This window comes from Mobula hypostoma, chromosome 9 (genome assembly GCF_963921235.1).
Source record: "Mobula hypostoma chromosome 9, sMobHyp1.1, whole genome shotgun sequence".
NCBI lineage: Eukaryota > Metazoa > Chordata > Chondrichthyes > Myliobatiformes > Myliobatidae > Mobula > Mobula hypostoma.
Window position 1 is genome coordinate 124,398,656 of NC_086105.1, and position 22,857 is coordinate 124,421,512.

The following is a 22,857-nucleotide window of genomic DNA, read 5'->3' on the forward strand; positions in this document are numbered from 1 at the left end:
TAGCCCACGTTCTCAGAAGCTTACTCAAGGAGTGCTTAAACTAAAATGGCAGCACAATGGGATATTATGCAAGGAGACAGAGGAAGGCAAAAAAAAGGATGGAGACAAAGGATAGGAAAATGGGAAGACAGAAAGGCTGTAATGGAAAATAATGGAGATTAGAGGATTAAAAGTTGAGCCTAAATATAGTTTGTCAATGCGTAAGAGCATTTACAATAAGGTTAGTACACTCAATGACAACTTATTTATACACCTAGTCATTAATGCAAGAATGTAATCAGACAATCACATGGCAGCAACACAATGCATAAAAACATGCAGACATAGTCAAAAGGCTGTTGCTGTTCAGACCAAACATCAAAATGGGGGAAAAATGTGACCTAAGTGATTTTGATTGTAGAATGATTGTTGGTGCCAGATGGGGTGGTTTGAGTATCTCAGAAACTGCTGATTTCCTGAGATTTTCACATACAACAGTCTCTAGAGTTTACAGAGAATGGTGAGAAAAACAAACAAAAAAAAAACATCAGTGAGCATCAGTTCTGTGGGCCAAAACACCTTGCTAATGAGAGGTCAGAGGAGAATGGCCAGACAGGTACAAAACTGACCGGGAGGTGACAGTAACTAAAATAACCATGTTTAACAACAGTGGTGTGCAGAAAAGCATCTCTGAAGCATCTACAGCAGCAGAAGACCACAAACATACACTCAGTGGCCACTTTATTAGGTACAGGAGGTACTTAATAAAGTGGCCACTGAGTGTAGGTACCTAATAAAGTGGCCACTGAGTGTAGGTACCAAAAGGGAGATGAAAATAAGGGATTACAGAGACATGGTGGCAGGGGGTGTCCTGTAATTGGAACTGAACAACCAGGGTTAATCAATATTTAGAAGAATGGGTGAAAAGAAGGTGGAGTAGTGTTGCTGGTTAAGAGAAGATTTACACAATAATGAAGGATATTAGCTTGGAAAATGCTGAATCTGTACAGTCAGAGCTACAAATACAAGCTCTCAAGTTCTAAGAACAAGTAAGGGGCAGAAAATATTAAGGAAAATTTTATATAGATCCTCCAGCATTTGTGATGACATTGTGGGTGCCATTAAAAGGGAAATTAGAGAGAGGTGAAATAAGACGGTAATATCCGTAATTGTGGATGACTTTAATTGTGGGGCTAGATGATTTCTTTTCTGGAACCAACTGAGGAGCACGCCATCTTTGACTGTGTACTGTGTAATGAGAAAGGATTAATTAGTAATCTTCATGGGCAAGATTTTTGAATTGGAGTATCTATAATATGACAGAATTTTCATTTAGATGGAGAACAACAAAGTGGATTCGAAGATTTTAAGGCCCTTTAACATAAATGAAGGAAGCTATAGCATTATGATGGTATGAGGTGAGAATTGACCAACAAACAGGAAGATTCACAAATAGGGAACAAAATAATGGCAGTCCATTGAGCAAATACACTGGGTCTGTCTTCATAGAGGAGGGAACGAAATAGCCTCCCTAAAACATTAATGAATCTGGGGTCTAGTGAGAGTAAGATTTGAAGGAAATCAATATTCCCAAAGTATTTAAGGGAGTGGGAAACAGTAAGTGTATTGAAAAAGGGTCTAGTGCTTTCCCAGCGTATTTAACGAATAAACGCTTCACAGCTGGAAGCCGAGAAGAATTTATTAGTGAGTGTTTTCTTTAGAGGAGGATATACTAAATTGCATACTTTCAACTCCAAATCAATTTCTACAAATTGAAAGGTAGCTAATGTAACCCCACTATTTTTGTACATAGTTTTCTTCTTTTGATTGTTCTTTCTTTCCTCTCCTTTCTATAAGTGTATACCTCAGATAAATATTATGTGGAGATTTGTGACAACTATGACTATATGATATATATGTACAGTATCTGAAATACATCTTATGGAATGTTTTGTTTGATGATGAACTTCAATAAAAAATAAATTACAAAAAGAAAGAAAGAAAATAAGGAGGGAAATAAAACTGTGAAGTTAGTTAGGGAGAATGCCAGAACCCAATATTAGAAGATTTAATAGCAGAGCATCTGGAAAATTGATAGCGTCAGTGAAGATCACCCTGAAAGGGAGATCATGCTTGACAAATATATTAGAAGTCTTTTGGTGATATAACTTGTAGAATAATTGGGGTTAGAAAATCCTGTGGCTATGGTGTGATTAGACTTTTGACAATGTCTTGCCTAACAGATTACCATACAAAGTGAAGGCAGGTGGGTTTAGGGGATATTGTCATGGATATAAAACCAGCTGACAGACTGGGAATAAAAATGTTCCTTTTCTGAGTTGCAGGCAGTGGCTAATATGGTGCGATAGGGTTCAGTCCTTGGAATTCTGCTGTTCACAATATAGATTAATAATGTAGCTGAGGGAATTAAATATAAAACCTTCAAGTCTGCCAATAAAACAACGTTGGACAGAATTGCATGCTTTGAGAAGAATGTGGATGTTTTGGATTAGTTGAGGTAGTAGGCAAATGTATGGCATATGCACTTTTAGGTTGGATTAGTACGAGGTTATTCAATGTAGTGGCAAAAACAGGAAAGCAGATGATCTAAACAGCTACAGACAGGGCAATAGAGAGATACAGCAACATCTGTGTGTTCGTCTGCCCCATTTGTTGAAATTAAGCATGAGGGTGCAGCAGCACTTACAAAGATGAATGACTTGTTGGCCTTCATTTTGAAAGGGTTTGAAAACTGAATCAGGGATGGCTTACTGCAGTCGTCGAGGGCCTTGCTGAGGATTGTGTGCAGCTTTGGTCTCCTCGTCTGAGGAAAAAGTTTTTGTTTTGGTAGGAGTGTAGTGAAGATTCATCAGACTGATTCCTGGGTTGACGTAAGTGATGTATGAAAAAGGATTAGGGTAAATGGGCTTTTTATTTGACACATTTTACAAGAATGAGAAGGGACCTCATTGAAATGTATAAAATCCCGACGTAACTGAGCAAATTAGTTGCAAGAAGGATTTTCCCTGGTGGTGGGAGAGTTCAGAGATCACAGTGTAATGACATGGGGCAACCCAATAAGGACTTAGTTGAGTCCTTCACCCACTAATTTCTATAAATCTTCACCCTATAAATTCCTTTATCCAAACAGTGGTGAACCTCTGCAGTTCTCTTTAACAGAAGGCAACTGAAGACATATCATTAAATATATTCAAGAAGGAATTAGATACTCCTTCAAGCACTAGTGGTGACATTGTGGATGCCACTAAAAGGGAAATTAAAGGCAGGTCAATAAGGATCTCTCTGCAAATATGGGTGACTGTAATCTGTGCATAGGTGGGGCTAGCCCAATTACCAACAATGCTCTGAAGGTGGAATTAGTATTAGAAGGATTAAGTACTAATGGTTAAAGAGATCAAGGGATGGGGGAGAAGATGGAGACTGGACAGTGATTTTGGATGATCAACCAGATCACAGTGAGCAGGCTTGAAGGGCTGAATGGCTTACTCCTGCTCCTAATTTCTATGTATCGATACATTGTAAGGTCTTAAATGCATAACTTTCCTCATAAGCTCCTATGTGATCTGTCATTGAGTAGAGTCCTCTTCCTGTAATACTGCTGTCATGAAACACTTCTTTAAAGATCCCACCTCGCAATCTGTTTTGACCGAAGTTTAAACCACCACCAATCTCCCTTTTCTCCTCGTGCACTCTGAATGTGGAGCTGCCTCCCAGGTACCTACCTTTTCTCTGCTGCATCCCTTCAAGCAGTTGTTCCAATGAACAAAAATGATCCTAACTAGTCTCTTACCAAGACGCCCTACTGGAGCCACATGTTCATTTGACCACAATCTATGTTGGAATAGTTAAGTTCCAATGGACTATCTAAGAGTTTGCTGGAATTGCTTCCAAGTTATCAGAATGAAAGTTCTTGTAGCAATGATGGTATAAATGATATAAGCTGTACCCATATATTGTTACAGAATACATGTCTACCTGGAAGCGATGGAAGTCTTGGGGCTTGAAGTCATTGGGTGAGCAGCCACACCAGTCCACTATGTGCTTGTATTGGCACTTACAGCCCAGCTTCCGATTCCAGTTGGTAATGCGCAGATTGTTATCCACCATTGTACCACAGAGATGACTATTCTCCAGAACCGTATGGAAGAAGGACTGAAATAAAAAGTAATCATTGAGACTTAGGCATTCAGAAACACTCCACAGCAAAAGAAAATCTTTACACCACACTACCTGCGGTCAAGACCCATCATAATTGAAGGGAATAAAGTGTTACGACTAACAAAAAAAAACTTGTAAGTTACTTATTTATTTGCTGGTAGAAGGCATCTTCCAATAATGGTAATCCACCCTAGCATTCAATGTTCCACATAAAGTCTATGCATCATTTTTCAGTGGTCATCTTTATATCACTCAGAACAAAAGCATCAGTTGGGTCAGTTTAATTAATTTTAATTCACCCCTAGATGACTGTATATCACAATAAACAGAAGTCATTGAGCACCAAGTCCAGCCTCATTCTTACTGAATCTAATTGAACACAGATTAGTTACATAAGATAGTGCTGGTACTGAATCAAATCATATCAGCTGCCAGTCCAAAAAACATGGGTTTGACCTTTACATGCACTTATAATCTATGATTACGTTACCTGCTGCACAGCCCACAATAATGCACCTACCCCCAACTTAATTCAAATTTAACACTTCAACGTTTTACTGAATCACAAATCACTAAATAAATTTTTTTAAAAAACTAAAAAATACCGAAACAACAGGAATTCTGCAGATGCTGGAAATTCAAGCAACACACATAAAAGTTGCTGGTGAACGCAGCAAGCCAGGCAGCACCTCTTCCTAGAGATGCCGCCTGGCCATTTAAAAAATACTGAGATAGGATTATTGGTGAAAAATACATTAATATTTTATTATGTAAAAAATGACCAGCAAAATGCATGCCTTAATGCTCGAAATTAAGGGGATGCACTGGCAATTGACCTATATGGGAATTTGAACTATATTAACAGTTCATTGAGTTGGTGTTCATTCTGCATGATGTTTGAAAATTTGAAATGTTGGCATTTTCACTCAAAGATAAAATGGCAGCCACTGGCAATGAGGCAACACAGAGGAGTTGTTTCACTATCTGAAGCTTGAAATGATGCAGTGCTTCTATCTGCTCTTGTCTTTGTCCCTGTGCAATAAACAAAGGGAAATCCTCCAGAGGCAACAGGTCTGCATTGTAACAAAAATTCTCTGTAAAACACTTCTCTTAACATGATGATCCCATAAAGCAATTTGCAGCCAATGACTTTCATATTTATGAAGTGCAACGACTGTAGAGATTAGGATATCTACAAGCTCCGGCAACAGGAAATGATCTGGTATTCAATTCTGGTAACATTGACAGAGGGTTAAAATTTGCTCCAGACACATGGAATAGAATACATCTTGAGCTCTTTTAAAAGTCATTACCATGGTATATCTTACATCCACCTAAGAGGGTAGATAAAGACTTATAGCTTCATATGTAGTCATATCTTTCTCTTTGCTGTTTCCCTGGAAAGAGCCATTCCTTTATTGAGTCAAACATGCTAAAACAATATCCCACAGCTTCTAAATCTGCTGCTTAAAAAAAAAGCAAATGATTGCAAATACTGGAAACCTAAAACCAAAACAGAAGCTGTCTCACACACGTACATGTATCAGTCCACATCAATGGGATAATTGGTGAGCTCATCTTTAACTCAGTGAAACAGAAGAACATACTGTATTCATAAATGAGAAACAGACCATTTTAGGCCAATTGCTTTTTGTTATCATTTTGCTCCAGGAAAATTGCTTTTTGCCCCTCTTCATGAACTCGAAGAATTGAAATGGACTACAGCAACATGTTCCTATGGAAATCACCCAATGCCTGTTTCCAATCACCATCCTGACTTGGAAATGCATCAGTGTTTTTTTCATCGTTGCTGGCTCTAAATCTAATTCCACCCCCAAGAACACTGTCAGAGCATGTTCACAGTTAAGAACTACAGACAGTTAAGAAATCTCACCTGCAATATCTCCAGGACAATCATTGACAAAAATAAATGTGTGCTGTGTCAGTGGAAATCAAATACTGTGCATAATTTTAAAATAAACATCCCAACTACTATTCTGCTTCCTTCTCTTCCACTGCTTTCTGCTTCATTCGTTTATCTATCTTTCCCATAAGTGAATCTACATTATTGTGCTGCTTTCCGAGGATGCTGCCTGACCAGTGGTGTGTTTCAGCATATTATGTTTCTGCTGCTGTCTACTGTGAATTAATTCAAGTTTACTTAAAAGCAAATCCTAAAATCCTGCAAAAGGGTTATTCCGATAATCCTCACAACTCATCCCTGACCAGACAGCAAGTTTCAATTCCATATGAATGATTCTGGCAAAAGACTAGAACATGCAGTCGAAACCATTCTAATTGTTGCAATTACACTATCACAACAGCAGAAATGTCTCCCTGGAAATAATGACTAACACATGAAATGGAGAGGAAAGAACATCTCTATTCTGTGTTATTCCTTCCCCTTAAAGAATGTTATTTAATCAGAATCAGGACTATTATCTCTAACATAAAGGCATCCATTACTCTTACCAGACCATGGATCTGCACCTGGAAAGTCTTCACTCTCCAGGGCGCAGGCCTGGGCAAGGTTGTATGGAAGACCAACAGTTGCCCATGCCGCAAGTCTCCCCTCTCCACGACACCAATGTTGGCCAAGGGAAGGGCATTAGGACCCATACAGCTTGGCACCAGTGTCGTCGCAGAGCAATGTGTGATTAAATGCCTTGCTCAAGGACACAACATGCTCCCTTGGCTGGGGTTCGAACTCACAACCTTCAGATCGCAAGTCCAATGCCTTAACCACTTGGCCACGTGCCCACTCTCTAACATATGTTGTGTTTATATTGTGATAGCAATACAATGTAGGACATCAAAATGACTATAAGTGACAAACGTAAATAAATAGGCAGGCAAATAAACAAATATATAAATAAATAATGTGCAGGAGGAATAGTGAGGTAGTACCCATGGACCTTTCAGAAATCTGATGGTACTGTTTCTAAAAGAAGCTGTTTCTAAACCATTCAGTGTGAGTCTTCAAGATTCTCTACCTCATTCCTGATGGTCGTAATCAGAAGAGAGCATGTCCCTGGTGTAAATGAAAAATGTACATCCAGTAATGAAAGTCATACAAAAGAGTGCTCAAAAGATCAGATTTTATCTCCTACCCTGGGCTTTTACAATGAAGTAATTTCACAGGTGAGACAGGAATTGGCATTGTTGCTAATTTGTGAAATTGGGAGAGCTATGGGAGATGGAAAAACACACTTGATATGTATAATGTGCTGCAGTAATAATGAGTGAACGTATATGAAGAAATGATGGAGCCCTAAGGTGTATTGAGAACCAGGGGTAGATAAGGTGATGAAGAAGGTGTATAGGACGGAGGCTTTCATTAGTCATGGGCACCAAGGATAAGTACAGGGAGACTTCATAAACATTGGTTCAGTCACTACTGGAATACAGTGCATCACCACACTGGAGAGCCTGCAGGAAATTCACCAGGATGTTGCTTCATATGGAGCATTTCAGTATGGGTGGGCACAGGAGTACATTCAGCCAGAGACTCATTCCTCCAAGATGCAGCACAGAGCGTCATAGGAAGTCATTCCTGCCTGTGGCCATCAAACTTTACAACTCCTCCCTTGGAGAGTCAGGCACCCTGTGCCAATAGGCTGGTCCTGGACTTATTTCATAATTTACTGGCATAATTTACATATTACTATTTAACTATTTAGGGTTCTATTACTACTTATTATTTATGGTGCAACTGTAACGAAAACCAATTTCTCCCTGGGATCAATAAAGTATGACTATGACTATGACTATGACTATGACTATGAGTAAAGAATGGATAAGATAGGTTTGCTTTTCTTGAGTGAGAGGAGGTTAAGGGTAGAACTAAAATGGAAATATAACACTGAGGGGTAGATAGGAAGAAGCTTCTCTCCGTAGCAGAGTTGTCTAAAACCAGAGGGCATACGTTAACGGTGAGGGATAAGAGTTTTATAGGAGAGCTGAGGAGGAGCTCTTTTCATCTAGATGGTAATTAGAACATCCTTGAAGTGATGACAAGGACAGGTACTTCTGTAACATTTAAGAAGTACAGTACTGTGCAAAATTCTTAGGGGTATATGTAGTCTTAAGAAGAGGAGAGGGAGCGGGAAACACCAGAGATATATTCTGTAATGATCAATAAACCAATTGTTTGGAATCAAATGACCTTGCCTGGGGTCTCAGAGCTGCATGTACCTGCACCCATGCCAACACCATATATGGCACACTTTCTCTGCCACCTGTCCCTTGCCATTCCCAACATCCTCTGCTCCCGCAAGATTTACAATCTCACTCTCCGCTCCGCATTGACAAATACAGTACTGTGCAAAACCTCTTTCTCTCTGGGCCCTGGGAATGCTGTGAAACAGAGTGAGATAGGAGTACAAGGGCACCGTTTGCTGAAAACCATGTCACAAATAGAAGAAAGTGTGCTGGCATTTATCAGTCAGGGCACTGAGTATTGGAGATGGGAAGTTATGTTACAGTTATACAAGTGAGACCACACTTAAGAGTACGGTGTACATTTTAGATTCCCTGTTATCGGAAGGATATTATTAAACTAGAAACAGTGCAGAAAAGATTTGCTAGGATCTTGCCTGTGCGTGGAGGCCTGAATTACAAGGAGGGGTTGTGCAGACTAAAACTGTTCCTGGAATGTAGGAGACTTGATTGACGTATATGAGATCATGGGGGTCTTTGACAGGGTAAAACCTCCTGGGAGACGGTGCTAAAAACAAAAATGCATGGATTTAAAATCAAAATTGAGAGATGTAAAATTGGAAACAGGGCAGCTACTCAAAAGACGGGGAGTATTTGGAATGAGCTCCCAGAAATAGCAGTTGAGGCAGCCACATTAGCAACATTTAAAAGCCAACTAAGATAACTACATGGATTGGACAAGCTTAGAAGGCTATGGGCCAAATGCAGGAAGATGGGACTAGCTGGCAGAGCAACACAGTCAGCAAGGACAATTTGGGCCAAAGAGGCTGCTTTCATGCTACATGATTCATATTGCGAGACAGAGAAGGGTACTAACTGAGTGTTACTAATTGAGATTAATACGGATGGCAGTCAACATGGAGATTGTGGGTCATTACAAGAAAACAGGAGCAGGAGTAGGCCTCCAGGTCTCTCATGGCTGATCCATGTTGGCTTCTATTCCTCTTCTGTGTCAGTTCCTTGTAATCCTCATTTCCTCTACCTTTCAAATATTTATCTAACTACTCCTTAAATTCGTCTGACTTCTACCAACCTCAGGGGGAAGGGAATTCCAGAGATTCGCTGCACTCTAAGGGAAATTCCTACAAGCTTTAACTTTAAAATAACTGCTTTAATTTGTAACTAAGATCCTTGCTTGTGACTCTCCTCCGAGCAAAAACATCTCAATAGCTATCTTATAGGTTTGAAGACAGCAGCCAGAGAACTGGAAATGAATACCAATGAATTGATCCACTTGACCCGAAACAGGAGTGTGTGGGCCATGGCAATCAAAGCTCAAACTGGGCATGGCACCTGATGATGATGATAGGTTTGAATACGCATACCCTCATTCTTCTAAACTTCAAGGAATATAAACCCAAACTGTGTCATAGAGTCATACAGAAGTACAGCAGAGAAACAGGCCTTTCAGCCCATCTGCTCCATGCCAAAAACATTTAAACTTCCGACTTGCACCGGGACCATAGCTCTCCATACCCTGACCATGCATGTACCTATCCAAACTTCTCTTAAATGTTGATATCAAGCTTGCATGCACCACTTGTGCTGGAAGCTCATTCCGCACTCTCACAACCCTATGAGTGAATAAGTTTTCTCTCATGTTCCCCTTAGGCTTCACCTTTCACCCTTAATCCATGACCTCTGGTTGTAGTCCCACCCAACCTCGGTGAAAAAAATCTGCTTGTATTAACCCTATGTCTACCCTTCATAATTTTGTATACCCCTATCAAATCTCCTCTCAATCTACCTTTTAAATTTTCTCTGCACACTTTCAACCTTGTTTACATCTTTCCTCAGGTAGGTGACCAAAACTGCACACAATAATCCAAATTACGTCTCACCAATGTCTTATATAACTTCAATATAACATCCCATCTCCTGTACTGAATACATTGATTTATGAAGACTAACATACCAAATGCTTTCTGTATGAGCTTCTCTACCTGTGATGCCACTTTCAATGCATTATGTACCTGTATTCCCAGATCCCTTATGTCCTAGCACACTTCTCAATGCCCTACCGTTCACTGTGTAAGACCTACCCTGGCTGGTCCTACCGAAGTGCAAAACCTCACACTTATCTGCATTAAATTCCATCCACCATTTTTTCAGCCCATTTTTCCAACTGATCCAGATCGCAGTGCAAGCCATGATAGCCTTCCTCGCTGTCCACTACGTACCCAATCCTGGTGTCATCTGCAAATATGCTGATCCAGTTTAACCACATTATCCTATCATTCACATCATTTTTTTATATATAATTTTTATTCAGTTTTCAAAGTGAATACGTGAGAAAATAATATCTACCTTCCCCCCTCCCCCCGATATATACTCCTACCTAAAGAAAAAAGGAAAAAAAAGAAGAAAAAAAAAGAACCGCCTGAATATTGGAAGGTTTGCACACGCTCCATGGGATTAAAAATAAATTTAATATATGTTTGTTACTTTCCCCAAGGAACCAAGATCTTTATCATCAGAGCTGTAAATAAGAGCTCCAAATATTCAAAAATGTTTCACATTTATCTCTTAAAATCTAAAACATTACTTAGCTTCTCAACTCTCATAGTTCCCTGGGGAATCTCTTTGAACTTCACCATGTTGCTATGTGTTTCCCTCCCAATCATCCAGGCAAAAAGAAAAAAAAAGATAGATAAGATACAAAAAAAGAAAAAACAAATACCCCCCCCCCACTAATGTTGTGAATGAAAAGATACACAACACTACCCGCCTCCACTGTGCGGGTCGTGGCTATTGCCACACTTGCACACATGAATAACGTAGCGATTAGTCAGTATTTCTTCTAGCTCCCCGTAACAAAAAATTATATATATATAAAAAAAAATTAATGTCATTATTCCTAGCTAATATTTCTCAAATTTTAACCTTTCTTCCCCTCCCTCATATAATTAATAATATATATTCATCCGCCTAAAAATCCAACAGGTCTAATCCTTGATCCAGTCTTCATCTTCAATCCATCTCACTCCCCTGGGTTTGTTCTTGTATCTTGTGAATATTCAAAAAATGTTGCACAAACTCCTCCGCTTTCCAGTAATTGTCAAAAAATCTTTTTTCTTCACCAGACAAAAAAATCTTCAAGGTTGCAGGATAATGCAATATAAATTGATAACCGTGATCCCATAGGGCTTTTTTCACTGGATTAAATTTCTTCCTTCTCTTCAAAAGTTCATAACTTATGTCAGGGTAGAAAAAAATTTTCTTCCCTTCTATCATCAGTGGCCCTTTTCTCTTCTTGGCAGCTTGGGCAGCCACCTGTAGAATCCTTTCTTTAAAAAGTAATCTTGAAATCTTAAGAATTTTATTAAAATTGATTGTGGATATTGGTCATCTTGTGGTTTTGGTCTTAGAGCTCTATTAACCCGCTCAATTTCAATTGATCGGTCTTCCTCTTTCATTTGCAAGGTTTTCGGGATCCATCTTTGAAAAAATTCTATTGGATTATCTCCCTCTATACCTTCTTTAAGACCAACAATTTTAATATTATTACGTCTACTAAAATTTTCCAACACGTCCACTTTCTCCAAGAGTCGATTTCTTTCCGTGTTCCAGACAAGCATATCACTTTCTGTTTTTTCCACGCTATCGTTAATATGCTCCATTGTTCTTTCCATCTTCTGAAGTTTCTTATCCATTTTATCCTGTCTTTTCATAGCTTTATCATAGCACATCTTCACATCTCTAAGCTCTGTTCTTAATTTTCTTAGTTCAGCCGTTAATTGCAATAAAGCCTCTCTTATGTCTCCGTCGTCTCCTTTACTTCCAGTCTCTTTCAGTTCTTCCTCCTCTTCTTCATCTGTATTCTCTGCCGTATCCAATTCTGACTCTGAGTCACTTTCAGTTGCAGTGGCCGTCGGTTCTTGTAGTTTAAGTTGTGTCGATTTGCGCATGCGTACTTCTTTGCACATGCGCAATTCCGGCATCTTCTTCCGAGAGACCACTACTGCCGCCATTGCTCCCTGTTCTTCTACGCCAGAGATAAAATGCATCTCCTCCGAAGGAGATCCAACCTGAATCCCAGGCTCCATCGCTGCAGTAGGCCCTTTTTTCTTCCCATCTCGTGGCGACTTCACAACAACAGACCTCTTCTGTTGCGGTTTACGAGGCATATTGTAGAGTAGTCTTAAGAAGTTTATAAGTAGTTTTCGGAAAGTATTTATTAACTTTACGTTGTTTAAATGGTACTTTGCTGATTTTTTACGGGAGAGCTGGATTTACACGTCTCAATCCCACGTCATAACATGACTCCCCTGCCATCATTCACATCATTGATATGGATGACGAACAACAAAGGACCCAGCAACGATTCCTGAAGCACACCACTAGTCACAGGCCTCCAGTCAGAGAAGCAATCATTTATTACTATTCTCTAGCTTCTCCCACAAAGCCAATGTCTGATCCAATTTACTATCTTATCTTGTATGCCGAGCGACTGAACGTTTTTGATTAACGTCACATGCTAGACCCTGTCAAATGCCCTGCTAAAGTCCATGTAGACAACATCCACTGCCTTTCCTGGTGACTTCCTCGAGAAACTCTATAAGGTTGGTTCGACATGGCCTACCAATCAGAAAGCCAAGCTGACTATTCTCAATCAGTTCATGTCTATCTAAATACTTGTATCCAGTCCCTTCGAACACCTTCCAAAAACTTTCCCACATCTGATGTCAGACTCATTGGCCTATAGTTTCCTGGTTTATGTTTATAGCATTTTTTAAACAGCGGAACAACATTCCTCTGGTACCTCTCCTGTCACTAAGGATGATTTAAATATCTCTGCTAGGGCAAAAATCATATCCTCATCACAACATGCCCTTCTTCCTATTTTCTAATCATTGGTAAATCTGCCAACCTGACATTTCATTCCCCTGTCCTGGTCATTAATGTAACATAGTCATATAGTCATAGTCATACTTTATTGATCCCGAGGGAAATTGTTTTTTGTTACAGTTGCACCATAAATAATTAAATAGTAATAAAACCATAAATAATTAAATAGTAATATGTAAATTATGCCAGGAAATAAGTCCAGGACCAGCCTATTGGCTCAGGGTGTCTGACCCTCCAAGGGAGGAGTTGTAAAGTTTGATGGCCACAGGCAGGAATGACTTCCTATGACGCTCAGTGTTGCATCGGTGGAATGAGTCTCTGGCTGAATGTACTCCTGTGCCCAACCAGTACATTATGTAGTGGATGGGAGCCATTGTCCAAGATGGCATGCAACTTGGACAGCATCCTCTTTTCAGACACCACCGTCAGAGAGTCCAGTTCCATCCCCACAACATCACTGGCCTTACGAGCGAGTTTGTTGATTCTGGTGTCTGCTACCCTCAGCCCTGCCCCAGCACACAACAGTAAACATGATAGCACTGGCCACCACAGACTCAAAGAACATCCTCAGCATCGCTGGAATAAACAATTTAGGGCTACAAACTGATCTCTGGGGTACTTCACTAGATACACTCCTCCAGCCTGAAAAAGACCCATTTATTCCAACTCCCTGTTTCATTACCACAGCCAGTTTTCAGTCCATGCTAACATACTTCCTGCGATAGCTTGGGCTTCTGTTTATGTACTGTCCTCTCATATGGCACCAAGTCACACGAGGGCCTTTTCTGTGCTATATACAAATCTTTGATTACGTTTTCCTCAGAAAGCTGCAGAACGTTGTGGACTTAGTTCGCTCCATCATGGGCAAATACCCCTGCCAAAGGGCATCTTCAAAAGCTGGTGTCTCAAGAAGGGGGTACCCATCATTAAGGACGTCCAGGGCATTCCCTCTGCTTGTTACTACCATAAGGGAGGAGGTACTAGAGCCTGAAGATCCACGCTTGATGATTTAGAAAGAGCTTCTACTCCTCTGCAATCATATTTATGAACACATTATTTTCTGCACTACTTAATTATTTTGTAATTTATTGTATTTTATTTCTTTGCACTGTCTACTGCCACAAAACAACAAATTTCACAACATATAAGACAGTGAAAATAAATCTGATTTTGAAATCCCTGGGCTTCAACAGCTGGGACTGAAGGGAGAGAGGTTAAGCAGGCTGGGACATTACTTATCGGATTGCAAGAGAATGAAGGGTGATCTTATAGATATGCACAAAATCATGAGTGCCATAACTAGGGCTTTGCATATAGACATTTTTCCAGGGTTGGGGAATCAAAAACTGGAAGGCACAGGTTTAAGGTGAGAGGGGAAAGATTTAATAAGAACCTGAGGGGCAAATTTATCACCCAGAGGATTGTTAGTACAGGTTTCCCCCGCCATCCAAAGGTAGAGCGTTCCTATGAAACGGTTCGTAAGCCGGAATATCGTAAAGTGGAGAAGCAATTACCACTTATTTATATGGGAAAATATTGTGAGCGTTCGCAGACCCAAAAATAACCTACCAAATCATGCCAAGTAACACATGAAACCTAAAATAACAGTAACATATAGTAAAAGCAAGAATGATATGATAAATACACAGCCTTTATAAAGTAGAAATACTTCTCTACAACGATTGCCTGCACAGATCTCTGAAGCGAAAATCTCACGCAAGCGTTCTCGGCAGAAAATCTCATGCAAGCGCTGTTGGCAAAAACACGGTGTAAGCGCTCTCCAGTAAGCTTTAAACTATGAAGCTGCCAAATCTACCAAATAACACGTAAAAATACACAGCCTATATAAAGTAGAAATAATGTATGTACAGTGTAGTATCACTTACTGGAATTGGGAAGACAGCGCAGAACACACTGATGATGGTGTGTTGGACTGAGTCGTCGCAGGTTGGGGTGGTGCAGCGGCCCCCACCCTCCGGGCCGCCGACCTGATACGTTGCCGTGAAGAACGCAGCGGTAGCCAGGAGGCACACAGCACATCTTTAAGGAAAAAGCCGAAATAAACATGCTAATTAATTAGGTGCTGCCCGGCACGTAAATGTCGGCGCAGATCAGTGGCGATTGACGATTGCATCGCCTCTGATCTGGGCCGACAATTATGTGCTAGGCGGCACCTAATTAATTAGCATGTTTATTTCGGCTTTTTTCTTAAAGATGTGCCGTGTGCCTCCCGGCTGCCGTTGCATTCTCTGCGAATCAGTACAGTATCTGTCCGGGGCCCGGGGGTTGGGGTGGTGGGACACAGGGGTGTCATCTCATTGTCGATCAGGGCAGGCAGCTCATCTCCTATGACTGCCCGCCTCGATGTCGAAGGTCGAGGTTCGTCGTCTGCAGTGGCTGATGTGGAAAGCTCGCTTGACTGCTGAGCCTTGCGCATTTTTCTATCATACAGTTCTTTGTAAGCACTCAAACCATCCTGCAAATATTCCCTAAACCTATGTACCCTTTCAAAATTAAAGTCGTACTTTATCATTGCAGCGAAAATCTCACGCGGTTGCTTCACTTTCGCTACTGCATTTGGTTTCAATTGTTATCCTTTCCTCTTCCAATTGCATCAGCTCTTCACCTATCAGTTCTTGGTCATGGGATGCCAAAACCTCTTCAACGTCATCTTTGTCAACTTCCACAAGCCAAACCCACTTTGTCCTTGCTTCGTTCACCATGATCGAAATGCTTAATTATGTCTAGTTTTACGCTAAGTGTAACACCCTTACGAGTTCTTTCAGGCTTTTCCGACACCTTAGAACTCATCTTGCTAACGGCTGCTCAATACAATGTGTTTAAGCAATGCCGTTCCGAATCCGGGGGAGCGCAGCTGCTCGGGGCGCGACTGCCTTTTATCGCGCACTGATTTTTTTCGCAACAGTGAAAACACCTGTTAGTGAAAACAGGGTACTAATGTAGGTCTTTTGTAACAGTGAGGTTTCGTAAAGTGAACGTTCGAAAAGCGGGGGACACCTGTTTACGGAATTAGCTGCCAAAAATGGTTGAGGCAGGTATATTAATAATATTTAAAAGGAACATGGATAGGAAAGGTTTACCGATATATGGACTAAATACAAATGCTCATGGCAAATGCCAACGGTGCCATCACAACAGACATCTCAGTCCATGGTCAGAAAGTACCTGGGGCAATCATCAATGATGAAGGATCAAGACAAGAAGTCCTGGCAAGAACCACACACACAATGACTGCACTATCTAAACTCAAGACAATATGGAGGGACAGCAACATCACCATGAAGTACAAGATCAGATTCCTGCGTGCATTGGTATTTTCCATCTTCCTGTACGCATGTGAGACATGGACCCTCACAGCAGAGCTACAGAGGAAGATACAGGCATTGGAAATGAGATGCTATCGCAACATCATGGGTATCTCATACTTGGACCGCATCAGAAACGAGCAGGTCCATAAGACCATCCAGCAACACATTGGCCCCCGTGAAGACCTTCTTACAACGGTGAAGAAAAGAAAGCTGAGGTGGTACAGCCAAGTAACAAGATCCAGTGGCTTTACAAAGACCATTCTACAAAGAACTGTGGAGGGGAAAAGATGGACGGACAACATCAAAGAATGGACAGGGAAAACATTTGCAGTGACCCAGGCTCTGGCACACAACCGCAACAGATGGAACAGACTGGTGCAAAGCATAACATGACGGCGCCCTGACAACTCCACCAGGAGTTAAGGGAGCAAGGCAAGGCAAGGACTAAATACAGGCAAATTGGACTAACTAACTTGGTTGGCATGGGTGAGTTGGATTAAAGAGCCTGCTGCAAGCTGTTTGACTCTATGAATCACAAGCATGTAAAAATACTCCACGTTGGCAGAAGGGAACTTTCATGGTTAATTACATGCTTTTAAACTAGAGTTAGAAATTCCCAAATGCAAGTCTCCCTAGTATTTGGTTGAATGTGAATGAAACACAGGGGAAAGTGCAACTGCTGCCTCATTACCACAGTCAAGTCAAGTCAGTCAAATTTATTTATACAGCACATTTAAGAACTACCCATGTTGACCAAAGTGCTGTACGTAACAGGTAGCTAAAATCACAAATACAAGAAACACAAATATAAACAACAAGGCACACAGCTTATAGGCACAAAATAAACACATGAGCCTAGGCACAAGCCAAAAATCAGCCACATTAGGAAGATTCAAAAGCTAGTGAATAAAGGTAAGTTTTGAGCCTGGACTTAAAAGAGTCAATGGAGGGGGCAGATCTGATAGGGAAGGAAATGCTGTTCCACAGTCTAGGGGCTACAACAACAAAGACGCGGTCACCCCTGAACTTAAATTTAGATTGTGGGACAGCCAGGAGCCCCAAGTCAGCCGACCTGAGGGACCTGGAAGCAGAATAAGGGGTTAGAAGATCTGCAATATAGGAGGGGGCCAGCCCATTTAGGGCTTTATAAACAAACAGGAGAACCTTAAAATCAATTCTAAACCATACTGTTAGCCAGTGGAGAGAGGCCAGGATAGAAGTACAGGTGTCCCCCGCTTTTCGAATGTTCGCTTTATGAAACCTCACTGTTACGAAAGACCTACATTAGTATCCTATTTTCGCTTTCAGGTGTTTTCACTGTTACGAAAAAAAAATTCAGCACGCGATAAAAAACCAGCGTGCGTTAAAAGGCAGCACGCCCCGAGCAGCCGCTCTCCCTCGGATTGTCGCCGGCATTGCTTAAACACGAGCCTGTAAGCAGCCGTTTGGAAGATGAGTTCTATGGTATCGGAAAAGCCTGAAAGAGCTCGTAAGGGTGTTACACTTACGGTAAAACTAGACATAATTAAGCGTTTTGATCGTGGTGAACGAAGTAAGGACAACATGAGTTTGGCTTGTGGAAGTTGACAAAGATGATGTTGAAGAGGTTTTGGCATCCCATGACCAAGAACTGACAGATAAAGAGCTGATGCAATTGGAAGAGGAAAGGATAACAGTCGAAACCGAATGAGTAATGATAAAGTACGACTTTAATTTTGAAAGGGTACGTCGGTTTAGGGGATATTTGCAGGATGGTTTGAGTCCTTATTAAAGAACTGTGCGATAGAAAAATGTGCGAGGCTCAGCAGTCAAGCAAGTCTTCCACATCAGCCACAGCAGATGACGAACCTCGACCTTCAACATCGAAGCCGGCAGTCATAGGAGAAGATGAGCTGCCTGCTCCAATGGAAACAGACGACGAGATGACACCCCAGTGTCCCACCACCCCAATCCCCAGGCCACGGGCAAATACCGATTCGCGGAGAATGCAAAGGTAGCCGGGAGGCACACAGCACATCTTTAAGAAAAAACATGCTAATTAATTAGGTGACGCCGACACGTAATTGTCGGCCCAGATCAGAGACGACGCAATCGGAAATCGGCACTGATCTGGGCCAACAATTACGGGCGGCACCTAATTAATTAGCATGTTTGTTTCGGCTTTTTTCCTAAAGATGTGCTGTGTACCTTCCGGCTACCGCTGGACCCCTGCATTCTTCGCGGCAATGTATCGCTCAGCTGCCTGGAGGGTGGGGGGGCCACTGCACCACCCAAACTCCGACGACCCAGTCTAACACACCATCATCAGTGTGCTTGGCGCTGAACCAATTCCCGTAAGTGATACTACACTGTACGTACATTATTTCTTCTTTATATAGGCTGTATATTTTTACGTGTTATTTGGTATGATTTGGCAGCTTCATAGTTTAAAGATTACTGGAGAGCACTTGTGCGTGTTTCTGCCGATGGCGCTTGTGTGAGATTTTCGCTCCGGAGAACAGTTGAGTAATGATTGTGGAAAAGTATTTCTACTTTATATAGGCTGTGTATTTATCATATCATTCTTACTTTTATTATATGTTACTGTTATTTTAGGTTTTATGTATTATTTGGCATGATTTGGTAGGTTATTTTTGGGTCTGCGAACGCTTCACAGAATTTTCCCATATAAATAAATGGTAATTGCTTCTTCGCTTTATGACATTTCGACTTACGAACCGTTTCACAGGAACGTTCCACCTTCGGATGGTGGGGGAAACCTGTAATATGGTCCCTCTTCCGGGCACCTGTCAGGAGCCTGGCTGCGGTGTTCTGAACCAGCTGTAGAACATCACAAAGATCACAGAACATCTACACAGGGAGTCATTCTAGCCCATAAACCAAGTAAAAGTGTGGAATAAGAGACATATTTGGCTTTAGATACATAAAATCCATGCATTAAAAAGGAAAGAGCATACAGTTTAGACAAATTAAATGTCAGAAATATGTCCATCTCTAAAGTTTAAGTCAACATGAACATTTTGAAAGACCAAGGTAGATTTCTGGACAACAAGGAATTACAGGTTATTAGGAAAAGGCAGGTAGTAGAGTTGAGTCCAAGGCCAGATCAGCCATGATCTAATTGAATGGCAGAACAGGTTCGATGGGCCACATGACCTACTCCTGCTCCTATTTTGTATGTTCTTATAAAAAATGATGAACTGTATGACACAACAAGTGTTTATAAGAACAAAAGAAATGTATAAACAATGACAGTAACTAGAAAATACAAGTACAAGTTTAGCATTTCAATTCTAGAAGAAAGTAAGGACTTTCACTATTCCGGGTACTTACACTGGGATAATTACGACTACAGAGCATGCTGACAGACTTCACCAATGCACTTTCTTACGTTATATTGAGTTACACACTCAGTGGCCACTTTACTTAGTACACTGGCTCTTTAATGCGAATATCTAATCAGCCAATCATGTAGCAGCAACTTAATGCATAAAAGCATGCAGACATGGTCAAGAGGTTCATTTGTTGTTCAGATCAAACATCAGAATTGGGAAGAAATGTGAGCTCAGTGACTTTAACCATGGAATGGTTGTTGGTGCCAGATAGGGTGGTTTGAGTATCTCTGAAAGTGCTGATCTCCTGGGACTTTCATGTACAACAGTCCCTAGAGTTTACAAAGAATGGTGTGACAAATAGGAAAACATCTAATGAGCAACAGTTCTGTTGGCAAAGATGCCTTGTAAATGAGAGAGGTCAGAGGAGACTGGCCAGACTGGTTCAAATTGACAGGAAGGTGACATCAACTCAAATAACTACATGTTACAACATTATTCAAAGATAAGCATCTTTGAATGCGAAGCACGTTGAATCTTGATGTGAATGGGCTACAGTAGCAGAAAATCACACCGGGTTGGAAGCTGTACCTAATAAAGTGGCCACTGGGTTTATGTATTAAAATATCAAATCAATGATGAAGACTGAAAACCCCAGAATTCATGATACATGGAAGTGAAGACCGCTTGTGCGATTCTTGCTCAATGTGAAATTGGAACAATTTCCAATTTTATCCCATCATCTGACTGGTATCTCAGGCCTGGTATCTCATTCTGAATTTACAAAATATTAAAGTCGTGTTAAATGATTCATACCACAGGAGCATAATTACTTAATGCTATTACAACATGTTGCTTAGGAAGTTTAAAAGGAAGAACCCTTGGAGAAAGTTAGAATAGAAATGACTGTGTTTTGGGTTGTGGTTCCCGTTCAGCAGATATAAACCATATAGAACGTTGAGAATACGTAATTTTAAATAAGTACCATCTCTTCAGCAAGCATGGAAATGAAAAAGGTGCTATTTTTAAAATGTGGAAATTCTCACGGTAGTCAGCACAGAAGAGATTTCCAGTGAAACTGCAAAGGCTAGGTTGTTGTTAAAACACATTGGACTTTCCTCTGTAAGCAAATTAATATGGTAAGTTATGTGGTCAATTGCAGCTGCAAGCTGCCTCACCATGATTTATTAAAGTGCCAATGCAAGCACTTCCTCAGAATTCTTCCTATGCATGTATGGTGCCCACTGGATCATTCAAGTGGGCATCATATAAGTGGGTTTCAAATAGCAGTGAACTTTATTGTGGTCTTTAAATCATTGTACCTTAGTGCTTCATGTTAAGTAAAGCCAGTGGACATGGAGAGACAATTAATAAACAGACACCACGATATCAAACGGTTTTGCTGCTACGGCATACCTCAGCTGGTAACAGGGTGTAGGCATAAAACCTCTTCATATGTGTCACCAATTCATCTTCTGAGTAGTTTACATATTCCACAAATTTTCTATTCAGGAGGAACCAGTCCGAGCCGCCATCTACAGTGATGCCCTCTGGGATTTTCCGGTCTCCTAAGCGCCACATGTGTGTGTCACATTCGAAGAAAATCCGGTCCAGTCCTTGTTTTCTTATGAACCTGAGGCAAGGACAGAAAATGGAGGAAAATAAGAGATTGTGAGGTGAATGGTAGTTCATGAAGTGTTATGGGAAGAGAGAAGTAAACAAAACCTTGCTGAGATAGGACTGGTTACAAAAAGCAGATAAAACAGGGAAGTTCAGTTTTCAGTTATCATTACGCTCAGCAAATGCAGCGGCTCAGTATTTTAATGATGACTACCAGAGTTCTACTGTAAACAACATTTAAATGATATCATGAATAAAGGTCATTCATCTCCTTCATCAAACACATCAAAATATCTGCAATGCTTAGTCTTTCCATGCAGTGAGTCACGACCGGCAATGCACAACGGTTTGAACTGTTGCATTCTCTAGTCTTCACAGATTGCCACACTGTGTTATTTCAGCACTGTGCGATTATGTCACTTATTTTTAATGCAACGTGTACAAAACGCACCATGTATAGGCCCTTCAGCCCAACTAGTCCACACTGACCAAGATTCCCATCGAAGCTAGTCCTATTTGCTTGCATCTGAACCCATATCCCTATATCCGTCCATGTACCTTTTGCATGTTGTTAGTATATCTGCCTCAACAACTGAAATCATTACAGACCCATGGAAATGATTTAAGAAATATTAGTGCTGAGCTAATCATTTAAGTCAATATGATCTCAGAGGTGTTACAAAGACTACCAGCCTTTGTGCAACATCTTTTTTTAAATTTAGGTTGACCTGTGTTGCCAGGAGGAGAAGATGGCGGCGCGACGGCAGCGCGCGTGGCCACTTTGGTGGTGATGTCGGTTATCTGTCAAGTACGGGACTGTGCACAATTCTGATTTGATGGAGACAGACGTGAGGGTAGGAGGAACATCTGGAAAACTTCTGAAATGCCTGCTTCACTGCCGCTGCTACTGTGTGGTAACCGGAATCTCCAGAGCTGAAGGCTCTGAAATCTTCGGCTTTGCATGTTTCAGCGGCCGGGGCGAGGTTGAAGGTGCTCGGCAGAGGATGGTGCTCGGGAGGCTGTATTGGAGAGGCTGGTCAGAACCTCGAAGTTTTCAGACGGATGGACTCAGTGTCGACTGCTTCCAAGGCATCAGCAAGTTGACAGTGCCTGAAGGTTTATGGCAGGGAGTTTCTCCCTTTTACTGCCTGTCATCGGGGACTTGGGAGTCGATCGACTCGGGGACTTTTGAGACTTTATTTACCGTGCCCATGGTTTGTTCTTCATCAAATTATGGTATTGCTTTGCACTGCTGTAACTATATGTTATAATTATGTGGGCACGTGGCCAAGTGGTTAAGGCACTGGACTAGCGACCTGAAGGTCGTGAGTTCGAGCCCTAGCCGAGGCAAC

At 41.1% G+C, this 22,857-nt stretch overlaps 1 protein-coding gene across 1 annotated transcript in view; it reads right to left on the reverse strand.

The window, feature by feature from the left end:
- The window catches only part of xylt1 (xylosyltransferase I), a 283,246-nt gene that overhangs the window by 39,590 nt on the left and 220,799 nt on the right, over window positions 1–22,857 (reverse strand). Inside the window, exons 6-7 of the mRNA XM_063059068.1 lie at window positions 21,302–21,518; window positions 3,976–4,152 (exon numbers count right to left, since the gene is read on the reverse strand). Of these exons, the coding sequence (XP_062915138.1) occupies window positions 3,976–4,152; window positions 21,302–21,518 (394 nt within the window). The remainder of the gene's footprint in view (window positions 1–3,975; window positions 4,153–21,301; window positions 21,519–22,857) is intronic.